Source organism: Numida meleagris, chromosome 2 (assembly GCF_002078875.1).
Source record: "Numida meleagris isolate 19003 breed g44 Domestic line chromosome 2, NumMel1.0, whole genome shotgun sequence".
NCBI lineage: Eukaryota > Metazoa > Chordata > Aves > Galliformes > Numididae > Numida > Numida meleagris.
Window position 1 is genome coordinate 7,754,949 of NC_034410.1, and position 22,537 is coordinate 7,777,485.

At 39.3% G+C, this 22,537-nt stretch overlaps 2 protein-coding genes across 6 annotated transcripts in view; one reads left to right on the forward strand and one right to left on the reverse strand.

The window, feature by feature from the left end:
• RNF32 (ring finger protein 32) lies at positions 1,155 to 16,290 on the forward strand. Of its 3 annotated transcripts, none has more exons than XM_021386815.1 (8): positions 1,155 to 1,379; positions 2,534 to 2,707; positions 6,322 to 6,464; positions 8,070 to 8,102; positions 8,540 to 8,664; positions 8,824 to 8,932; positions 13,934 to 14,098; positions 14,484 to 16,290. In XM_021386815.1, the coding sequence occupies exons 1-8, from the start codon at positions 1,184 to 1,186 to the stop codon at positions 14,721 to 14,723; spliced, it is 1,185 nt and encodes a 394-aa protein (XP_021242490.1). In that variant the 5' UTR covers positions 1,155 to 1,183; the 3' UTR covers positions 14,724 to 16,290. The 3 variants fall into 3 exon arrangements, with proteins under 3 accessions (XP_021242490.1, XP_021242491.1, XP_021242492.1); XM_021386816.1 differs by having other exon boundaries at positions 1,265 to 1,379; positions 2,437 to 2,707; XM_021386817.1 differs by having other exon boundaries at positions 1,321 to 1,405; positions 2,437 to 2,707.
• LMBR1 (limb development membrane protein 1) overlaps positions 19,073 to 22,537 on the reverse strand; it is a 64,002-nt gene continuing 60,537 nt past the window's right edge. For all 3 annotated transcript variants that reach the window (XM_021386812.1, XM_021386813.1, XM_021386814.1), the window contains one exon: positions 19,073 to 22,495. In XM_021386812.1, the coding sequence (XP_021242487.1) occupies positions 22,413 to 22,495 (83 nt within the window). In that variant the 3' untranslated portion in view covers positions 19,073 to 22,412. The remainder of the gene's footprint in view (positions 22,496 to 22,537) is intronic.

Consider the following 22,537-nt stretch of genomic DNA (forward strand, 5'->3'; position numbering starts at 1 on the left):
TTATTGAGTCAGTTTTGGTGTCAGGCAAACTTGCAAGTTCACTTTAAAAACTGTTATTTTATCTTTCTGTCCTCAAAACAATGGGTGATTTCATGTCATTACAGCCACTTCAGATGCTTTTTACATCTTCCCTTACACTACACAGAGGTATTCTCATTTGCAGATTTGAATTTAAAGTAATTACTTATAATTACAGAGAAGAAATGCATCCAGTGGATTAATCACTCCATTTATATGCTGCTCAAAGGATTACTCTCAGGACAACGTCACCGCTTTTGCTTGGAAAATGTCACTTCCACAAGAAGATAATTTTTACAGGTCAGTAGTGGTTGAGAAGGAATTGAAAGCTATTTAAACCCAAAAGGTTATTAAAATGGTGCACCTGGACTTAAGGAAGCATCTGCGCCTATCCTCTACTTGGGAGATAAAGGACCTCCAAGTGAAAATACCAAGGAAAAGAGATAGAGAACATCAAGCTCATACTATGGGTTAAAAGTGTCTTTGCAGAGCTCTGGGTCTGAAAGATGGACACCAGTGGTTACCACAAACAAGGGCAGTGCTTCTGGCTCAGGTCACACTCCAAAGCAGGTGACGAGGATCTATGGTTTGACCCTGATGGATGCAGCTCATCTGTTCTGTTTGTATAGAAGCAATTTTTTTAAGAACTCTGTAAATTTGCCAGACATGCAAGTCACCCAAAATGGCAATCATGTTCCTTCCCTCAAAGTCGCCAGTGCATAACTTCAAATGGGCCACTCTCATTCTGGTAAACAGAGGGGAAAATGTGAGTCCTTCACCCCACCCATCAAGAGGCAGAGCCACAGCTACCACACTAACCACATTTGTTTTTCAGTCAGTTTTGAGGTGTTTTTCAGGCTCAGCCACTGATGATTGAATTTATCCTCATTAGATCGTAGATAAGCAGCCTGCTGGAGCTAACACAGCACTGGTAGTGGAGCACTCAGCCAAGGGCTGTGCAGCCCAGCAGCCATCGCTGGGAGGTTTTGAGGGAAGCCAGAGGGGAGGATCGCTCCCATCCGCCTGCTGGCCACACTCTTTTTAACGCACCCTGAGACACCATTGGCCTTCTTGGCCACAGGGGCACGCTGCTGGCTCACGGCCAACCTGTTATCCACCAGGACACTTACACTTTACGTAAGAATAAATAAAAGTGAGACACTGAATGGGCACAGCAGCTCCCTCACACAGCGCCTTCCCACACAGAAGCCGTGCGTGCACAGCAGCCCGGGTTCTCCTCCCCAACCCCGCCCAGGCCGCTGTGTTGCCAGGCATTCCTGGCAACGTTTCTGTTCCTAGAGCCAACCGACTTCTGTGGACCTGTCTGGAGACAGTCGATGGAGCGCCATCGTTTTTACAAGGTGTGACTGCACATCCTTGATATAAGGTAGAAGGGTGGGGAGAACTGCAGGAATAGGTAGATAAACCCATGGCCTGCGTAAAAATAACATATTCCTGCCTCTCCAAAGGTAATGCCTCTTGTTTATTTCCCTGGAAGATAAAACAGATACAAAGAGCACGAAAACTCTATTTGATAGAGCAAATTCTCAGCTACAAAACACTAATTTTCAGCATAGTTGTCCATTAGCTATGCATTTTTACCAGCGATGAGCAAGAACCTGCATGCCACACGTAAAAATCTGCATGGCTGTCCCAAACGTGGCTTGTCTTTCTCATTGCTGTTGCCACCACTGAAACACACCACCCACCTCCTCATGTGCTGACATCCACTGTTCAGTCTCCATAAATGTTCAGCAAATGTCAGTGAATGTCAATGGATGCAATTTTTTCCCACATGGAGGAATTCAGTGACACACCTTTGCTTCATAGTCACTTCCATGTCAGATGCCATGGTGTCAGGCTGCCCCTCTGCTGCCATCTATCACACAGCAACAAAACATAACAGAACATTGGCAGGAAGGTTCAGTCTCTACTGCCGTACCACCAACATCTTCCTCTGATGTTCTGGGCCAACACAATAATACTGGAGGCATTACTTTCAGAGCAGCTCTCATATTTAATGTTCTAGAAAACCATGTTAGCCTTTGGGATTGTTTTTAATTGAAATAAAATGTGTTTGGGCATGCCAGACTTTTATAGTCCATAATGAGTTTATTGCATATAATAATTACGGACTCGGTAATTAAAACTTAAAAATTACTGCTATTTTATTTAATATAAATGACAAATCAAAGATATCATTTTACTTTTTATATGTTAAAACTGGGATGTGTCAGAAGCATCAATCTTAGACTTCACGTTACAGTAATTGTATGTTAGGATTCAATAATGAGTTGCGTGTGCATAAAAGCCTTTGACGAGTCAAAAACTTTGGCTAAGATTTCTTTTAATTTAGTATCACATCTTTTTAGATCTTTTGCAAGAATAATCATGGAAACCTTTTTTTTTTCTTGCTAGGGCCTCTCCTCTGAACGAGAGGGGATAGCAGTTACTGCAGTTGCTTTGCAGGATCATATAATACACAGTCATCAGCTCCAGGATCTTTCGTTAGCAGATCCTTTTAAGTCAAGGTCAAGGAACATCAGGAACACTTACAGATCCGTGAACAAAGAGATGGTCAAAGCAGTGGTAGATACTGGGCTACAGAAAAAGAGCGCTCACCACGAGAATAAAGAAGATGCGGAAAAGGAGTATGTTCTTGATCCCAATCCTCCACGGCTAACATTAGGTAAACTTATTTATGTTCTCACTTGTAAATTTTTTGTCTTTATTTAAAATAAAATGAGGTATCCAGACTTTCTACTGAGTAAGATAATTCAGTGCTAAACAGTGTAAGTTCCTATTTTTAAATTTGTCAGAATCTGACCGTTTAGGCCGCCATGTGAATGGTCGTTTAAGCAGTGAAATTGTCATCAGTGGCTTGAATACATCTTCTTGAATTGTATTAAGACTTATTCTTCTTATGACGGTGAAGGTAAAAATGTAAAAAACAAAACAAACAAAAAAACCTATTCCATCTTGAGGAAGAACAATTCTTCATTAAGAGGCAGGCGGTCTTTTACTCGGTGTGTTTTGCATATTGACTATCGTACCTTTCATTACCTTATATTCTCAAATCTTAAGCTACGTGGATATTATGTTTATTTTTGAGATTGTATTACGAATAAGATAATTTTTACGTCTTTTTAAAATGGTTTCTTTTATTCATTATTCAGTAAAAAGACACTTGTGCCGTGTTAAATGCATTCTGTTGATATATACCCACCTTTACTCAAAGTTAAAAAGGTTTGTTTTTACTATGGTCCTGAGGCTAAATCCAGGAAGAATTAACACCTGTAGTTAAATACCTTTTTCAAATTTAGAAACAAACATGCAACAAGATAAAAGTCACAGATGTGAGGGCTTGGAATGATGCCTGGTGAGAAAACTCACTTTTAAATAGCATTACAATAATGCAGTTGTACAGCAGTGACAGATAATACTGCTTTAAAAAATTAAAATAAAAAAATCCAAAGCCATGAAGTGTCTCAGCAGAGCAGGAGTCCAAATATGCTTCCTAGCAATCAGTTTCCATTTTCCGTTTCCCTTTAAATGTTTCCATGGTATTCTTGCCACGATCTCCATCCTTTTGGTTGTCTTCATTAGTCTTTTCTTAGAGCCTTCCAGCTCCACAATTTACAGTTCTAAACATAATAAACTTTCATCATCATTAATAATTGTTTTATTTATTCTTTTTTATAAAAATGCCCCGAGGCCTCTCTGCAGATCATGTTGCCTTTGCTGTAGGAGCTGTCACAGTAGTCCAAGCTCTAAAGAGAACCATGTAAATCAATGAGGCTCCATACAAGCACAGGCATCTGCCTTTTGGAATCAGCTGAAGGTTGAGAGGGTAACTTAAGATAATACACAATAAGTGAGTGTAGCAAGCGTTTGGAGTGAGGTAGTAAGACAAGGTGATTATTAGTATGTTTGCTTGGTTATACTTCTAAAGACGGGAGGGTTTTTTACTTCGGTTCCGTTTGAAGAGGAATTTGAAAGAGGAGAAGATTCCAGGGGCAAAGCCAGCAGAGAGCTACTGGGGTTAAGGCAAATACAAATAATGAGTGATTCTGGAAGCTAAAGGTTGTGGTGAAAAAATGCAGACCAAGTGTGAGCATGTTCTGTGCAACCGTAAGACAAAGTATTTTCTCCTTAAATCACAGCATTGACTGAGAGATCCTACACGAATATTTGTGCAAGTGATTCCAAAGAATGTGCTGAAAGATTTTAAGAAGTCATTGCCATTGTGTCTGTGTTTGCTTATTAGTATTTTCACCTGTAATCTCTCATTAATGTGTAACGCTTGTGTCAAACTTTCTCTTTTTAAGAACGGTGTATTTTAAAAATTTAAGTTGTGAAGCAACTTTGAAAATGTAATTTAATGCGTTTTTTTTCCTCTTGAGTTTGTAGGTAATTAAACAACCTCCGAGGGTTTGGTCATTAAATTTTTCCCAACGGGGGCTTGCGTCCTAAAAGCTAATTATAAGGGTTTAGAGATTATTGTACGTAATTACTTTGCTAATGTTCGTTTTAGGATAAATAACTCAGTGTAAAGTGAGTGTGTCAGTAAGTAGGTTGGGCTTGTGAGCAATGCGTAAGGATGAAAACTCTTGGATCTCTTGAGCTGTGATAAATGTAGGCTTTTGTTCCTTATATTTATTCCAAGTGCTGCTTCAAAAATATCTTCACAGAGCCTTTTACATCAATCACATATCACCTCTTCTGTGTCCTGCTGCCAGTTTTCCTTCATCAACTGTGTTGTGTAATAGCTTTCCTTCTAAACACCTGTATAACCTGCCCCTCACAAAGATCCCATCTGGTTTATATTATTTAGAAGTTAAGTTTTGCGTCCAATCTCTTCCTACTTGGCAGCTATAATCACCCTTTTGTGGAAGTTTTTAATAAGCTTTCTTTATTTTTTTTTTTATTTTTTACTCCGAGCACATACAAAAGGCTTCTACAACGCCATCACATTGTCTTTCCTAAAACAGTTTCTGACCACAGCAATTGGAGGAAAATAAAGGGTAGGCATTTTTATCCTGTGGTACTGTCCTTCACACTGTGACTGGTTTGCTGTCTCGTTCACTCACTGTATGTCAAGATTCTGTCACTGTAAAGACAGTCCAAACATGTCTATTGGACTACCCACACAGGATCCTCTTTTCTTACTCATCCATTGATACTCTTAGATGCTATTGTCAGGTGAAACTTGATATATGTTTTTTAGTAAAGATAAGACATGAAATCAGATTTGTTGGGTATCTTTGAAGGTTGTCCTCATCTATAAGGAAGTTCTATGCCAAGTGTTTGGATGGATCCATTCTGCGGTATGAGTGAAAGAGTTGGCCCTTTCCCATTTACAACTAAAGCTCTCAACTTGGCATCATCTCTTTACATTCTAACGATTTAATTTACCTCTTCTTTTCTGATTTTAGTAAATATTATTGATGCTCCACCATGGACTCATGTTTTGGGTTGTTGCACATACCTCTGGCATTCCTCCAGTATCTTTATTCATCCATAGAAATTTCTTCATCTCCTCAAAATGACAAAGGTCTATTCTTTGCTGCACCAATTAGCATCTTTTTTTACTACTGAGATACTGATCCTGGCCTATCTCCCACATGTGAGGGAAATACTGTATTTTCACTAATTCCTTCTTTCAGAAGACAGAGATTTATCATGGACATTCAGCAAGGTACCTCACAGTTGTCATCTGAGACTGCCTAGCTGAGCTGTCATAATGACCCTGTCACTGGTGTCCTGTGACCAACTCTTTTGTTTCTTTTTGTTCCTTCTATTTCATACATCCATATTACATTTCACTATTTCATGCCAGCAACAGCTTTTTATTATACCACTTTATTCATTTTTCTTTGTTTCAAGAATGCAGAAATGTAACGTTAAATAAACCTTTACAAATGTGTTCTGACAGATTTTGTTTGTACTGACACTTGGAAATTGTGTTATTGTGCATTGTTACATTGCCTAGTTAATAATCCCCATCTTAATAGCTGTGAATAGGTACCAGATTCATATTATTTGGCCAATAGAAGTTTACATTAAAAAAAATCCCTATATAAAACTTGTATCTAAAAGAAGTTCAGAAAATTAGTAAATAGCTATCTAATATTAGGAAGTGTGTTGCCTGCCAGTGGTTTGTGTGACAATACATTTGTATGAAGAATTGTATACAGTATTTTTAAATAAATATATTATCAGTGAACTTTGCATAAAGAAAATCCATTATCTGCACCTGCCAGTGGGTTTTATCCGGTGATTTATTGTTCTTTCTGTCTACAGCTCAGAAGTTAGGACTAGTGGAGTCCCCCTCCCCACCACTAACTGCTGAAGAATGGGCAAAAATAAAACAGAGATCTATACAGCATGGAGATTCCATCCAGCCTTGTGCAATATGCAGGGAAGAGTTTGCACTTCACCCTCAGGTACAAGTGTAACTGTGGACAGAACCATTGTATTTAAATAAGATTTTCCAGAGTTACTCCTAAAAATCATTAGCTGGAGGAAGAGAAGAAAGGACTGAGAGGTTCAACTTTAAGATGCCAGTTAATATTTAGCAGCTGGACATTGCTACATTGGCCATCTCTGAAGTATTTTGCAAGTGGGATGGTAGAGAAAGGTTGATAGTGTTTGTTCACTGGTGTGGTTATGACAGTAGAGGAAAAGGTAATCAGCAGTTTTGTTTGCTCTTGCAAAGCAATTATAGGCTATATTTTGCTCCATTTAAACTCCCGTTAGATATGAACTTTGCCTTTGCTAATCAAAATAGTAAATACTCTCTAATTATTAAACAATGTAAGATATATTTTGTTTTCTCGTGAGTTTTTTTTGCTTCATACTTTACTTCAGTAGTGATTTCCATTTGGAAAATGGAAGCAGGTGGGCTCTTAATACCATTCAGCCTCTTACTTATGTTACCTGAAGAAATGCTCGCATTTTACCTTGGTGGCTTTATTCAATGCCATGTTCATAGCGTGAGCACATGAATCGTGCTTTGCTTTATTACATCCTCTCATGTATCATCTTGAAAATGTGATGCGAAAGGGACAAGTGACTGATTGAAGAGGAGTGCTGCTCTCTAAAAGAGAAAGATTTTGCTTCTCTTTGCAGGAGCATTATCTGTAGGTGTGCAGTTGTCCAAAGACAGGTGGGATGGATCTGGCAAAAGACCATTCTACCCTAGAAGTCTAAAGCTTGACAAGAGAGAGCAAAAGACAGCACTCATTAAGAAGGTTACTTCAGATTGGGCACAAAAAAGGAAATGCCTCCAGAATTCCTTTTTGTCCTCAGTATTTCTGTTAGCTTTCCTCCCTCGAGGGAAAAAAAACACTGTATCTGAAAGCTTTCCCTTCAGCTGGCCGCTAGCCATTAATCCCTTTGTGTTTGCCAGCTCAGTAGTGCACACTACTTGTTCTGGTTTTCACTCCTTTCCCAGTTTTCACTTCCCCTAAGAGCTAACTGCTGTTTTTGTCCAACTCTATCTTTTGTCAGGATGGAGACCATCAGTGTTTGGTGGGAATTTAGGTCAGATAAAGGTGGAGTTTTCTTGTAGCCTGTGAACTCGCTTTCTCTTTTCTTTATTGTTGTTGTGGGTTTTTTTTGGTCTTTTTGTGTATTTTGTTGGTAGTTTTGTGGGTTTTTTTCGTATGTGTGAAGTGCTGCATTTGGTTTATATCATTTCTTGAAACTTTATGTTTTTACAGGGAAAAGGGAAAAAAATCATCACCTTTTTTTTTTAAGTACTTGTTCCATAATGTTTTGCTCTAGTTATGAGCAGTTGGCAACTCTCACTCTCTGCCACTCCATGTATTGTTAACGCCAAATTCCCATACTGGTTTAAGCTGTAACTTATTAAGTAATTTCTACAGAACACTGATATTATTTTTACCAGAAAGAATGCAATAGTCACTGAAATAAAATGATGAGCTTCCAGGCAGTCAGGATTTCTCTTGTTGTCAGTATGTTTTACTTTTCAGCTTTTAGAATGGCTTAAAGTCAGGTTTATGTGGTTTTTTTCCTTTGTAAAACAGGTGTTGCTTTCATGTTCCCACGTATTCCATAAAGTGAGTATGTTTTTATTTAACAATTCAAACATATAGTATGTATTTAAAATTACTTAAGTGAATATCTCAATGAATTAATGTAATCATCTTGAAAAGAAGCTTTGATTCCAGATTCTTATGGTAAGAAATATAATTTAAAACTATTGAATGATGAGGTTCTTCATTCCATTATATTATATTTTTAAAACTTTATGGCAAAAGTTTGTATATCTGTATATGAGTTATATGTACGAAGCCATAATAGTCTAACTCACAAAAAATCATGAGAATATACATAGATATACAATTTTTAAAAAACATTTTTAGTTATAAAAATACGTATTTTGTATTGTGTTCATGGGTTGATGAATAAACATTTTTTAAACTCCATAATCCAATCTTTTTCATCGTTTCCAATGATATCAAATACATAGTAAATAATTGCAATTATTTTTCAGGCATGCCTGAAAGCCTTTGAAAATTTTACAGGCAAAAAGTCTTGTCCTATGTGCAGGAAAATGCAGTATCAGACCAGAGTAATACATGACGGGGCTCGCTTATATAAAATAAAGTGTGCCATCAGGTAAGCCTTGCTTCTGCTAGAGACGCTATCACTGGGCAATATTTATTTCTAAATAATGTTCCACATTTGTTAAAACTTTAATAAGAAACTAGACAGAAGAAATAAATAGCAAAATTATGTAAATTTAAGCTTCCTCTTAAGCAATCTTGTTTCTTACAGAATTCAAGCCTCCTGGAGGGGATACGTTGTTAGGAAATGGTATAAAAACTTGAGAAGAACAGTGCCTCCTAAAGACAGCAAGCTAAGAAAACAGTTTTTTGAGGAAAAGGTACAATTGATTTGCTTCTTTGGTCCGTTCTTTGATCTGATTCAGCTCCCTTAAATCAAACTCTTGTCAGCTCTCTGCCTTTTCATTTATTCCTTGTCTCTTGTATCAAGCAAGCAGCATTAGAAACACTGTTAGTGTCCTTATTCCACCCTCTTTTCAAGGTAAAAGTAGGGAAAATAATGTAAATAATTAAGGCCTACCTTAATATATACCAGAACAATAAGTAACCCATAACAAGGTTTTTTGTGAGGTTCTGTATTTCCTTTCCCTTTGTGATTAGTCAGAGTAATCTGTTTTCTGTGAGGGTGTATGCTTTATTAAGAGGAGAAATTAATTCATCCATAAACAATCATGACTTCTTTGCACCGTTGGTGTTTCTTCACTTGGCACTGAACTAGGTAGCTCCGTTCTGTACATTTGCTCTTCTCCCGCTTCTGCTTTACAAGTCAAGCTGATGATGGAGGGTCCTTCAACACTGGAGGTGGATTGGATGGAGGGTGCTTAAACATTTATGTTTGGAAGAAGTGAGTAAATACTTCGGTAGATTTTGACTGTCCTCAAGTATCATGATAAGGACAGACAACAGAAACAGAGTTTTCTGCATGGAGGACTGTGGGAACAAAGTCCTCTGCCTCTTTCCCAACAAGGCTACCAACTTTCCGTGGGCTCAGAATACCATCCTTAGTTACACACCATGTCTCGATGAAGGAAAGCTGAAGAATACTTCTAAACATGCTGAAAGCTGCAGCTGAGTGTCACTTGTTAACATTTCTCTCACCTTACTATAGATGTCTACAGTAGCTGTCACTAAGCTACCCACAATGAGTTACCTTCTAGAGCTCCTACCTTAGATAACTTCTTTTTAGGGATAAACAAACTGATAAAACTGCTTACGTTTCATCAGATGATTGTAAACCAAAGCATAGATTCCATGTATCATCCACAGCATTGAGAAATCATTCTCATATGTAACATTTCAGGAATTTGTAGGGAACAAAATGGGCGCTACTTTTTCACTTTCGCTTAAGAATGAATTTGTAAAGTCTTCACTCATGGATTAGCCAGGTTTAAATGAATTTCGTACCAATTATGATTAAAGGATATACACCAGATGATAGGTGAGTTTTCCTGGAGTTAGCTCTTACACATTTAAGTGTTGGTTGATGAAAAGACTGAAGCAATTTTTCACGAGAAGCTATCCATTTCCAGATGCTGAAAAGCTTTTCCAAAGTAAATTTTGCCTCAAAAAAATTGTGGTGCTTTTAAAATGTCACTTCCTAAATGCTAGCATAATCAAACAGCATCTCAACTGGAAAAAAAATCAAATTTGTAATAATCCTACCTTTTCTGGAAGAATTGCAAAGGTTAAATGCCAAGTTTCATGCTCTTAAGTAAATATCATAAAATAAAAAACAAATTCTGAAATATCAGTACTTGAAGAACATATATTAGTTATTTTGGTGTGATACGGTAGCCCTCATTACACCTATGATTAAAATTTTTAATAACTTAGATCAAAGGAGATACAAAAGGTCAGAAACCAAAGCGTGCTACTTTTTAGCACTACTATACGCAGAAACAGGGCGTTGCTTCAGCATATGAGGTAGCAAATTGCTTTGATCCTATCCATAAATGTCACTTGTGCACGTCATTTAATTGCAGCATAGCCTTTTATTGGTGCAATTAAATCTTTTCAAATGCATTACATTATCTCCAGCTTTGCTAAATATGTTGACCGTTGTGGAGGAAGCTAGGTAAGTCACTGTGAGATGGGGTGGCTGGCTTTAGTTTCGTCCTCCCCCTCCATGTGATTTCTCCCAACGATTTTAATTTAAATCTCACCAAACAGTATAATGGCCCTAAAATTTGTTTAGCCATTCGACTTCCTTTATCACATGGAGATGGTAAACATTCTGTTGCTAACTTGAAGTGGCTCCAAGCAGCCAAACGAGGAGGATATTAAACCAGTAAAAGCTTATCAACTGATTCATTGATACGCTGTAAATTCCAGCCTTTTCGTTTTACTTTTGAGGGTTGCCATAAGTCAACACATTAGTAAGCAATTTGCTGACACTGGATCACTTTAAAAGGCTTCCCCTGTGGACAAAGTTCACGTCGGTGCTTTGTTTCATCGTTTTGTTTTATCATAGTCTTGTGCTGCTCTACAGATGACTGAAGCAGTTTTGTGTATCAACAGAGCATTTCAAATCCTCCACTTATGCTTTGCTATTCACGTTTTAAGAAGTCACAGACAAAACAGAGGTATGGCATTTTCAGAAATAATAAAATTAGTTTCAGATCTGGAAAAAAAATGACTGTTACACAGCAGGATTTAATATTTAAATCCTAGGACATATTAAGGTAAGATTAGCAAGTTATATAAAGTGCTCATTACTTTCTATTTATTTTGATAGTATGGATTTCCTCATTACTTTCTATTTATTTTGATAGTACAGATTTGCTAGTTAACATAAATTTCGGGTTATATTTTAGTTACCATTTTCTCCTTCTCAACCTTAGGCTTTATTTGCTGATTGATGGGATATGGGTTGGGTCAGGCCATGCTGCAGAAAATACAGGAGCAGCTCAAAGCAGATAGTGTCTTAGCAGCAGGGGAACTTAATAGAATGCCATCTTCATAGGCAGGAAAAGAATTTTCCTCTCCCTCCTTTACAGTGTCTGCACAAAGGAGCTCGTGAGGGGACCCTCAGGATCACTTAGTGAAATGGGGTAAAGAAGCACAAGTGCACGCTCAGGGAAGAAATGGAGCTTCTCCCTGCTGAGGGAAAAGGAACAAACAGCGCAGGCACAGGGAGAAAGGGGACACTACTCAGTTTAATGTTGCTCCAGCCACTTTCTCTGCCTCCCGCTTCCAGCTCTCGTTGGTTAATTTCCCTCAGCAGTCGATCTAATCATCCCGCAGCGCACAGAGACGGGCCAGGTCCTGGAACTGACCACATGCTGTTTGTGCTGCTCTCAGGTTCACAGAAATAGACACTGGATTGGGGGCAAGTTGAAAGGTAGTTGTTTTTCCTCAAGTTCTGGGTCCTGGGAGGTTCACAGAGAAAGTTAAAGCATCTTTGTGGCTGCTCTAGCTTCCAGTTACATTGCCCTACGAGAACAGTTCAGGTCTGTTCATGTTTGATGCTGACATAAATGAGGATCGAGCATAAATTAGGATGAAAAGTATTTTCAACTGGATCAACTTTTACTTGATGCAGAACAGAAACCGGGAATTATGTAAGGCTTAGGTGTAATCTTATCCTATACCTTCTGAAGTCAGGTTTTAAAATGAAGTCAGTGAGAGCAGTTAACGTTACCGTGTGGAACAGGCCTGGTTTTAGAACTTAGGTGACAACAGTTCAGATTAACCAGTGACATTCCTAGTAATCTTTATTGAATATACACTTACATCGAACCACTAAAGGCATACCAGTACAGTGCACTTTAATCAGCTTATTTCATGCCTCAGTTATTATTTGCCATTGTTTGGAAACCCCATATTATAAATACTGAAGGAGGCCTGCGGTGGGATTTTTGTTTGTTTATTTCTTCTTGCACACACACTGCTAAAGGTCAGTGTCAGCATGGGATGGAATGAGAACTTTTTTTCTTTCTTGTCAGTGAGCAATCATGGAGGAAGCACAAGATTATCCATCTGATCTTGCTAGATACAAAACATCTCCTACAAAACACAGAAAGTTCTGCTGCTTTTCCAATCACATTGTGAATTAAATGCACTATGCAGGTCTCAGAAGGGTTTTGTTTTTAGTTAACTCCACTAAGTTGATACCTCAGCATTATCTTGCACCGGTAACTAAACCTGACTGGCACTAACATATGGATACATCCTTTCAATATACTGTCGTGTTCGAGATCGTTTTCAAATACAATAAGACAAGATAGGTCTTTGTTATCAGTGAATCAAACTATTAAAAAAAGAATAAAACCTATCATCAAGAGCCAACTGGCTTCTCTTGTGTTATAGCTTTCAGCATTTCTCTTGTCTGCCCTCTTTCAATGCTTGTCTTCAAGTCCCTACTGAGAAACACTGCAGCTTTCAGTGGAAAACCTTCTCATACTTGCACATTATGTGAATACATACATATATTTAGAAAACATCGACTGCTGCTGCGGGGTTTTTCAAAGTTGTAGAAGGAAATGGGAAACTGAAAGCTTGAAAACTCAGCGCTTAGCAGGCTTTACAGATACTTCCGTGGTTGGTTGGTTTTTGTCGGCAGTTGGCTCGTTGGCTGTTTTTTTTTGTTGTTTGGCTTTTTCTCTTTTGTTGCTTATTATTTGCGCAGCCATTGGGTTTGGCTTCTTGCTTCCATCAGGTCTAAAAAAAGTTCACTTTGAATATTCAGTTATATGCTATGAAGGGTCACTTCTAGCAGCTGTAAGGTCTTGGTCTGAAAAACTGCCCAAAGAGTGAAATGAGACAGTAAGGAGGTGTAGGACCTGACACCAGCTGCTATGACCCCACCCCTCACTTCCCATTCCTTCCTCCCTGAAAAATGGCTCACTGAGTGAGAACTTAATTGGAAAACAAAATATATGGAGAGGAAATCTTGCATTTTGGTACCTGTAACATGACCACGCGGTGTTTCTCAAAACTCCTGAAACTATTTCCAAGCAGGGTCTCAACACACAAGTCTGACTTGCGTGATTCCCTGCAGAACTTCCAGCCAACGTGCTGGCAGCAAGAGAAGGCTGCTGTACCGCAGCTGCACCATCACCGCTCCACACACTGCGTTAAGAATGCTACACCTATCTTTAGAATCTTCATTGATGAAAAACGTGATTTTTGTTTTTCTGAAAGATAACAGCAGTCAGTGGAGTCTGAAGTCTTGACGGCCCTTTCCTCTAAATTAGCACCGGGCACTAGCTGCAAACTGCATCAAGATGGCACAGCTAACTGGGCCCACTCGTCCAACAGATCACAATTCATCCACATACGAACTACAGATAAGATCTAACAGCAATCCATTTTCTTTTCAGGTTCAGCAGATCAGCAAGCGGCTGTTGAGTTCTTATGACATAAACCTAGATGATTTTCTTTCCAAGATAGATTCTTCCATAGCTGCGTGTCGAGATGCATTTCAGCAGCTGGAAGAAAAAGAAATACTCCTCAGTGAAAATGACTGGGAGAAGATCCAGATGCAGGTTGGCTTGCTTTTTTTTGTTTCTTTAAGAACTCTGCACTCAGAAGCTTTTATGCTCTTTAAAGGCATGACAGTCTTCAGCACAACGGAGATGCTTTTGGGGGGAGGGGGAGTTGGTTTTTTTTTTTTTTTAATATAATCTGTTTTAAATCAGGAACATTTAACAAGTTTTTACACTTCAGAGGTTTACTTACACTTCAGCAGCATCTCTCCTCTTTTCAATTAAAGAGCCCAAAGAGACTGCAGAAAAAACTGAGAGTCAAAATGTTGTTCATTTATCAAAATACACTAGTCAGAAAGTTTGAATCCTTTAATTAGCAACTGTATTGATACATTTGCATTGTTTCACTACTGTACAGGGTTTTTTTGTTTTTGTTTTTACTTAGGCATTTCGGCAGGAGATAGCTGATTGTCCTATCTGCATCATGCCACTCAGCCCTGCTGCTCACCCTGCCTGCATCTTGTCTGGTACCAGCAATCTGTCTTCACGACAGATTGTTCTGCTTTCTTGTTCACATTTGTTTCATCATACCTGCCTTGAAGCGTTTGAAGATTTTTCCTTGGGAGCGCAACATATTTGTCCTTTGTGTCGCTCATATTATCAGAAGAAGATCCTCAAGTGCTGATATCCACAGCTCAGTGAAGTACTGAGTAGAACACAGCTGACAACACATGTGCTTCTTTCTAACTTGGGAACCTTTTAAGATCCAGATCTTTCAAGTAATTTTTTTTTTTCTTTTTAAATGTACGATGGCCTTCCCCTTGTCTTTGGAGAAATAAAAGTTAAGAGTGCTATTGCTTTACTTTTATATTCAGCTTCACCTTTTGTCTTGGCATTTTTCATCTCCCCTCCTCTGGCACTTCCACCTGCCCTTGTTTTCATTTCTTTTTCCCAGAGATGAGGCACAGTTCATTGAGGCATTGTGTTCCTTCAGCAGAACCCTCGTTATCCCCTACCTTTGTGGTTTTACACTTGGTATTTGGAAACACAGGCTCCCAACTCAGAAGAACGATCAGTACAATCACTGCAAGAAACACGTTTTCCTTCAGCCAAGCTTGCCAACCAGAACCCCGGCTGCTGCTTCTGCTCGAACAACTCTGACCGATCCCAGTTCGCTGTACACAAATAGGAAGTGACCCTCAAAGGCTGAGGATCACTTCAGAACTTCTGAGAACTACAGAACCAGTAAGTACTCATTTTTTTAGCAGGAATAAAAATATGATTATGACTTTTCAGCTGTACGTTGCTGAAACCAAGTCAGGTCCCCACACGTAACTTATAAGCCTGAGCACAAAGACCATCTCATAGAAGCTACAACAAAAAGAAGATAAAAGTAACAAGGAAGATCATTCTGCATAAGAAGGCAATGGCTGATTAGCTATTCAAACAGAGAGCTTTCAAATAATGCTGACAAGATCTGATTGAATCTAGCATCAAGTGAGGTGGTCACCACATTTCCAGGTACATGCGTTTAAGTCTTGAGCTAGAATAGACAAATATTCTAATAGGAAATCCTTAGGTAAGAGGTGTTCTACAAAAGTCAGCATCAAACTGTTGAGAGAATTGGGGAGGTCGCTTGTTAAACTGAAGACAAAGGGAAATACAACCTTTCAGCCTAGGAAATGCTAATGCAAGCAGGAAGGTTGTCTTGCTTACTACGGACACTTGAGAACCAAATTAGAGCTTAACACATAGCAAGGGCCAGTCACACTTCACATTTAGGAAACCTAGGACAATTAAACAACAGTATATCGCCAGACAGCACAGAAGTCACAGATATTCCTGGTATCTGACCTGCCTCTTAGGGACTAACATAGGTATTTTGATCCTGTGCAGCTGAATGGCTGAGATGTCTGCAGGTCCTTTCCAAATGTACAATTCTTGGACTTCTTTAAAAAAAAACACTGAAGTCTCCAGAGAAAGAGTAAGTCCAAAGCTGTTTCAGTTTCAAGCAGTTTAACAAACATGATGGTCATTATTAACATCTAAGAACTGCACATCAGTCATACTCTTAAACATTACACAATCAGGATACTCTTCTACAAACAATCCTCACTTTCTTGGAGTGCTTGAATTAATCACACACTTGCTTTAAGAGCAGGGCTATTAACACCTCTGAGTGTACACCATATATGGTATGCGATGGAGATTCGTGTAATTTTTTTTGTAAGAGAATCTCAAATGTACATTAAACGCAGGAAGGATGGAAGGGAATGCAGCTATTCACACCAACTACTGACAGAACCATTTAGAAGGCCTGGAATGCCACAGATTTTCTTCATTGCTTTAAAGAATAGAATCAAAACCCCACTACGAATCACACTTTATTGAAAACACAGTAAAAAAAAAATCTTCCTACAAAACACTGAATGTAACATTTCGAACAATGGAAAAAAAAACCACAACCACAGCTTTTCACAAAAAAAAAAAAAGTCAACCTGACCAAGGCAGCAAGAATTATTTTCATCAAGTTTTGTAACACAGCAAAGTATCCACAACTGAGAACATTGTAAAACACATTTCTGGATGACCGAAAATACTCTAAGAAGGGTTCGGTGGGGAGAAGGTATTTATACAGAATGTTGTTCTGTTCACATTAGCAAGGAGAGCGTCATTTTTCAGCCATGTTTTACCTTGGTCCAACGTACAACCATGTGAAAGAAAACCTGTTGCTCAAGACTACAGACCCTACAAGACCTTAAGCACAAACTGGACCAAAAAAAGTACAACCAAATCCATTGGACATCACTCAGCTTCGCACACAGATAAGACTGTGCCATTTTTTCCAATTTACATAAAATAAGACCAATCTAAACAAGTAACACCACAGTGAAAAAAATGGAAGCACACGATGGGAAGTATCTGCTGCCATTCTTACAGTGACATCAGTAGCAACATCAGCAGGAACACTCGTTCAGAACTGTACTCCTACGGACACAAGTCCACTTGAAGGTGAGCAGGTGTGACAGATGGCCAGCAGCACACAGGTCCTCTCGTCTCCTCAGTGGGCATTTTAGAGACAGGGCCTTTCAGAGTAATGCACTTTTTCACTTAGGTAATGTAGGATTTGGTTCTCAACCCAAGGAAGTAAAGGAAACCTTTACTTTTGCGTACATGTACATTTTATGCATGTTAAGATTTCAGAACCTTGTCCCAAACGTATCCATTTTCTATCCATTTATCTTAAAGCAACAGGACTCAAACTAAGTAAGACAGAAGTACTTTGAAGCCTACCTTTAAAAAAAAAAAAGAAAAGAGGCTCCAATTTGTTTTGTTATATAAAGCCAGGGTGGAGACAGCTACACTGATTTTGTGACTAAAGCACTTCCATCTCACTTCAAATTCAGACCTCTTGGTAAATTCTCAGAGCAGCCATACTCTAATGACAAGATTGTTTTAATGGAACCCAGTAGCAGAAAACAGACAAAGTGCAAGTGAATGAGTAAATACTAACACGTTCATAACAGAAGCACATCATCACTGCGTTTCCAGTGGTGCTCACCCTATGTAAATGGACTTGAAAATACGGAAAAGGAAAGCAAACCAAGATGTTAATAACCAACAATTAAGGCCAAGTTTAGCACAAAGTTTCATCAGCTCTTGAACTTCATCAACTTCAGGATTTAAAATAAGGATTTTTTTCAGATGTTCAATTGATCAACTAGAAAGAGGATGGAAGAGAAAGCAGATGGTCTGCATAGAGGAGAGCTACAGCTGTCTCCTCATTTCTGCTCCAGCTTCCCAAAATTGTTGTGCACAGCGGGGATTCTGGAAGTCACATTCAGTAATAACTTCACACAAGATGCCAACTCCTTCCCACGGTTTTGACTGCAAACTCTGAGAACATCGATCACAAGTGATCCAAAAATGCAGCAACTAGAATTGTGCAGCAGACAGACAACCCACGGGCCAATCTCCTCATGCCTAGAGGAGCATCACAGGTTCTTCGGACAGTGTTAGAGACTTGGTCTGAAGGAAGGGCACTGGGCAAGGCAGGAAGAGGCAGCAGAGGTTATCACCAGCAGCAGACATCACCTGCACACCAGGTTGGTCTAGAATCCACATCAGAGCAGGCTGGGGGACAGCTGTCAGCTTCGATTGCTCTCCTGATGAGTTCAAAAGCAGAATGTTTTAACACTCAAATGCTATTAATGCAACTAGAACAGATTGCTAGTTAACCAGTAGTAGTACATTCAAGAGCACAAGATACTCGGCCCTGAAAGGTACAGGTGAGAAGAGTCAGCCTATTTGCATCCTTAGATAACCTTCAACATTGTTTCAAGTCAGCACTAAGATGAACAAATACTAACAGGAAGGGCATGGGGACCCTTACACTCTTGAAGCATTTAAAAGTTCACAGTTCATATAAACTTTTTAATCCAACAAAACAAAGATCATTTCTTCCTAAAGAGGTTAAGAAACTGGCCGTAGTGTGCTGTCCCTATCGAAATGACTTTACCTACATAAAGAATGAATTTAAAAATTAGAGTATGCATAAAACAGGAGGATTTAGCTGCACTCCTGTACTTGGCATTCCCAGTTACACACGCTGCTTAAATACAGTACGCATAACACTCAGCTGCTGCGCACTGCCTGAGCCCAGCACATTTCTGGAAGAGGAGGAAAAGAAGGGAGAATGGAGGCCACCCTTAAAAAATCCCAAGAAAGTCGCATGGATGAGGAAGCCAGTTGCTCTTTGCTTTTTACCTTCTTCCTGTACATTAGACAGTAAACTCATTACAAAAAGGGCCACCTTGTCTTTCCCATGCAGCAGTGAGCCTAGCTGAGCTGCTGCAGACACGGGTGAGCAGCAGGAGGGACTGCTGCAGCCCTCTCACGGCTGTCGCTCCTGGTGGCACATCTGTCAGGTACACGGAGGAGAACACGTCCCTCTGCATGAGGTCCTGCCCACGCACACAGCTGCGCCCCGTGTGGCCCCGAGGTGGTACTTTGGAACCAGACAAGGAGAGCAACTTGTCAAATCCTTTAATTTCCATGACACTGTGAAGCAGTCAACAGGGGAAAAGGTAGTGGAGGAGCAGGGCCAAAGATGAACGTCACATTACAAATAGTAAACAAAGCTTCCTACGAATGCAAAAACTGTTACTGTACAGTAACCAATACTGCTATTTATCATCTTAAGGTGTTAAGTATTGACAGTGTGCTTTACACTTCGAAGAAATCCCACAGTATTACAGCTCTGCCACTGCACTTAATATTGTGCTACCAACACAGAATAAAGCCAAGAAATGGCTGATCTAAAACATCTAATTTACATCTATTTTTTTGGTCTTGTGTGGTATCTAGTTGAAGATGGAAGCATTTATGTGCTTTTTGCCTCCTAAGAAGTGAGGCAGATGTTAATGTTACTAAGATCAGTTGTATATACCTTGAAGGTATAGACCACCTGACTCTACATGAGTCAAAATACTAGGAATGCATCGTCATATCCATTAATGAATTACCAGTTGCGTGTATTTAAGTGACCATATGCTTCTGTGAAAAGTATACAGTGACCTGTATCTTACACACAGGATACTTGAAAGTACCATTGTATCTGTAAGGAGTTCTCCGTAAGCATGTCATTTTCAAGGCCAAACATATCATAATGCAGACAGCGCTACAATATCAACAGTTGGTTTTTAAACAAAACACTGTCAGTAACTGCACAGAGTAGTTCTGAATTTCTTATCCACCGTGGAAACCACACAGCATCCTTAAGCATCTGTCATATTTCAGTGTAAAATATTCTCTTACAGGCTTAACCCACACATCTCTCTGACTACAGAATCCAGAAGGGGTGGGAGCAGGCACGGCTGTAACATTCATTTTGGAAGAGTTTTCAAGTTTTGCCTGAACCTCACAGGCTCATTGGCAGGAGCTGCCTCTGCTCAGCTTAAGTAATTGCCCAACTCGCTTTCAGAAGTTGCACGCACCTCAGAAGCCCATCTCCTCCTATGGTCTTGGATCAATGATGCCGGGACAAATCTCTCCAAAACATTGTGTCTCTAACTACTGAGAGAAGTGCGAAGACCAAGACCTAGGCTGGTGCACCCTCCCTAGATCTATCCTTCAAATCCATTCATTCAGTTTCAAAGTCCGTATTTATATAATTGTCAAAATTGCAACAGAAATACTTTAACAAAGCTAACTAGCCTCACACACAGCTCACCTGCCCCACTAAGACACTAGGACAACTTTGGTCATACTATCACTTACGTGGACAAATGGATGCATTTCAGATGCTGTTAGCTATAACAACAACACATAAGGCTGCAAGCTCTGAGAATACCTGAATTATGCCCTTATAAGAAAACGCCCCATGTTTAAAATGTAAACATTCTCTAATTACAGCTCCCTGTTCTTGGCTGAGGAACTGTGACTCAGAAAACCTCTCACTACAATGTCGGCATTAAACAACAGAAAGAGATGCTTGTAAATCTTAGTAAAATCAAGCAGTTTTACTTTAAGTCCTCCAAGACTCGGTACAACAAATCAACAGTCAGTTTAATAAGCCTTGAATTCATACTAATCACACAAAAAGTAACTCCAGCTTATTTGCTACAGCAGTATTTACACTATGCCCCAGTTCAACTCAGAAAAGGCAGCCTGCAAAAAAAACCAAGAAATTCTCAGGTACACTGGAGCTTGATTTTTGAAACTTTCTAGGAAAACAGAAAGAAAAAAACAACCCTCACATTCACACACACACACACAGCTGTAAGCCTACAGCCCAGTGCAGCCATCTCAGGGGGTATCACTGAAGAACAGCCCAACAGCTTCTGACACAGGGTTTATCTCAGAACCCTGATGGAGAGTTAGTTGTCACAGCCTGATCACACACAAGACCTCAAACTACAGAGAGACATGCTTCAGTTTAACAGAAACCTAACCAGGAACACTAACTGATCCACTACGTACAGGACACATACCGAAGGTGTCCCTGTTCCAATCTGTTTGAAGATTACCTGTAGCAGAGCAGCACAAAAATGCAAATAAATTTTGAACAGCTGGGGTTTTGTTGGTGGGTTCTGGTTTTGTCTTTTTTATATATTTTATTATTCTTATAGACTGCTTATAGGATTCCTAAGGCAGCAGTGATGTTAAGAACAATGACATTACCACACACTGATGCCATTCTGAATGTAAGGCCTCTGGGCATTTAAACTGTAACATCACAGAAATTCATACTACCAAGCTTGAACACACAAGCTTTACTTACCAAACCACCTACACCATCTCTATAAGCTTAAAATATAATTTATGGTATCTACACATGTAGTCCTATATACATGTTTGTGTGCACATTAAAAAACAGGCTAGCGAAAGATACTGGATTATGCCACTGAACAGAAATCCTGGTAACTACAGTATAAATTCAGAGAAATAATTTACTTCAAATTAAAGAAGATTGTAAAAAACAAAACAAAACCTGCAACTGCAGCCTCCTAGACCTGTGCTACTTGCATGGCTTACAAGTACTGCTTATACACAGGAATTTACACAGAATTTTACAGGGATGTACTTGGTATTGAGTGACCTCCATGGTACAACATCTTTACAGAACTGGAAGAGCTGTGACACGGGGTCTACAGAGCTTTTTTTTTTTTTTTTTTTTAAACAAAGCACACTAGGCTCAGATTTAACACTGAAGTTAATCTTCATTGTGTGGCTCACTATTTGATAAGACATTGCCTGACTACCAGTAAAGCAACCTGGCATTTACAGCTGGGAACAGAGAGCTGAAAACGCTGGCCTTCCAAGAAAGCTTCATGCTGTCAGCCGACTGAGTCCGACAGGAACTGTGGTCTCTACCAGTTACTTTCATTTGTAAAACATTTAGTGGAACTGCTTATCTACCGTCAAGGATGACTACTCCAAGTAGCTTACATTTCCAGTAAGGGTCATATTGGGCTTCAAGTGCATCTTTTTGTTTTTTTTAAAGCAAAGTCCCAAAGTTATAAAGAATAACTGTGTCTGCGATACACAGGAGGTACTGTACATTCAAAGGGGAGAAGGTTTGTATCTAAAGATATGAGACAGTCAATAAAAAGGAATTAATTATTCTCTTCAGCTTCCAGTCTTCAAGGCACCTCCCGCATTAACTTACTGGGAAATAAACAAGCAGACCAAAAGTTAACTGGAAAGAGAAGAATCTGACACAGCTAAGTTCCTCAGAAGCACACAGCATTGAGAAATGAGACAGGGCTGGACCCAGATTATCAACAAAAGAGCAACATAAAAAAGCTGACAAGATGACAGGAATGCCATGAGGTTGATGTTTTCAGCTCTGTTGATTGCAGGTGATTGTCAATCACAGTGTCTTCTGATGCCCGTTTGCAGACGGCTTTGTCTCTGAGTCTCTTGGATTGTTTGACCGATGAAGTTTATCTAATCCTGCAAAACATTACACAAGAAGGAAAAAATGAGATTCTTCCA

What these genes read in the sequence shown, in the direction of transcription:
- RNF32 (XM_021386815.1), top strand. Translation starts at nt 1,184, where the DNA reads ATGGGCACAGCAGCTCCCTCACACAGCGCCTTCCCACACAGAAGCCGT. An exon ending in TCCTCCACGGCTAACATTAG is followed by an intron (nt 2,708 to 6,321) that starts GTAAACTTATTT and finishes TTCTGTCTACAG; the next exon opens with CTCAGAAGTTAGGACTAGTG. An exon ending in AACAGTTTTTTGAGGAAAAG is followed by an intron (nt 8,933 to 13,933) that starts GTACAATTGATT and finishes TTTTCTTTTCAG; the next exon opens with GTTCAGCAGATCAGCAAGCG.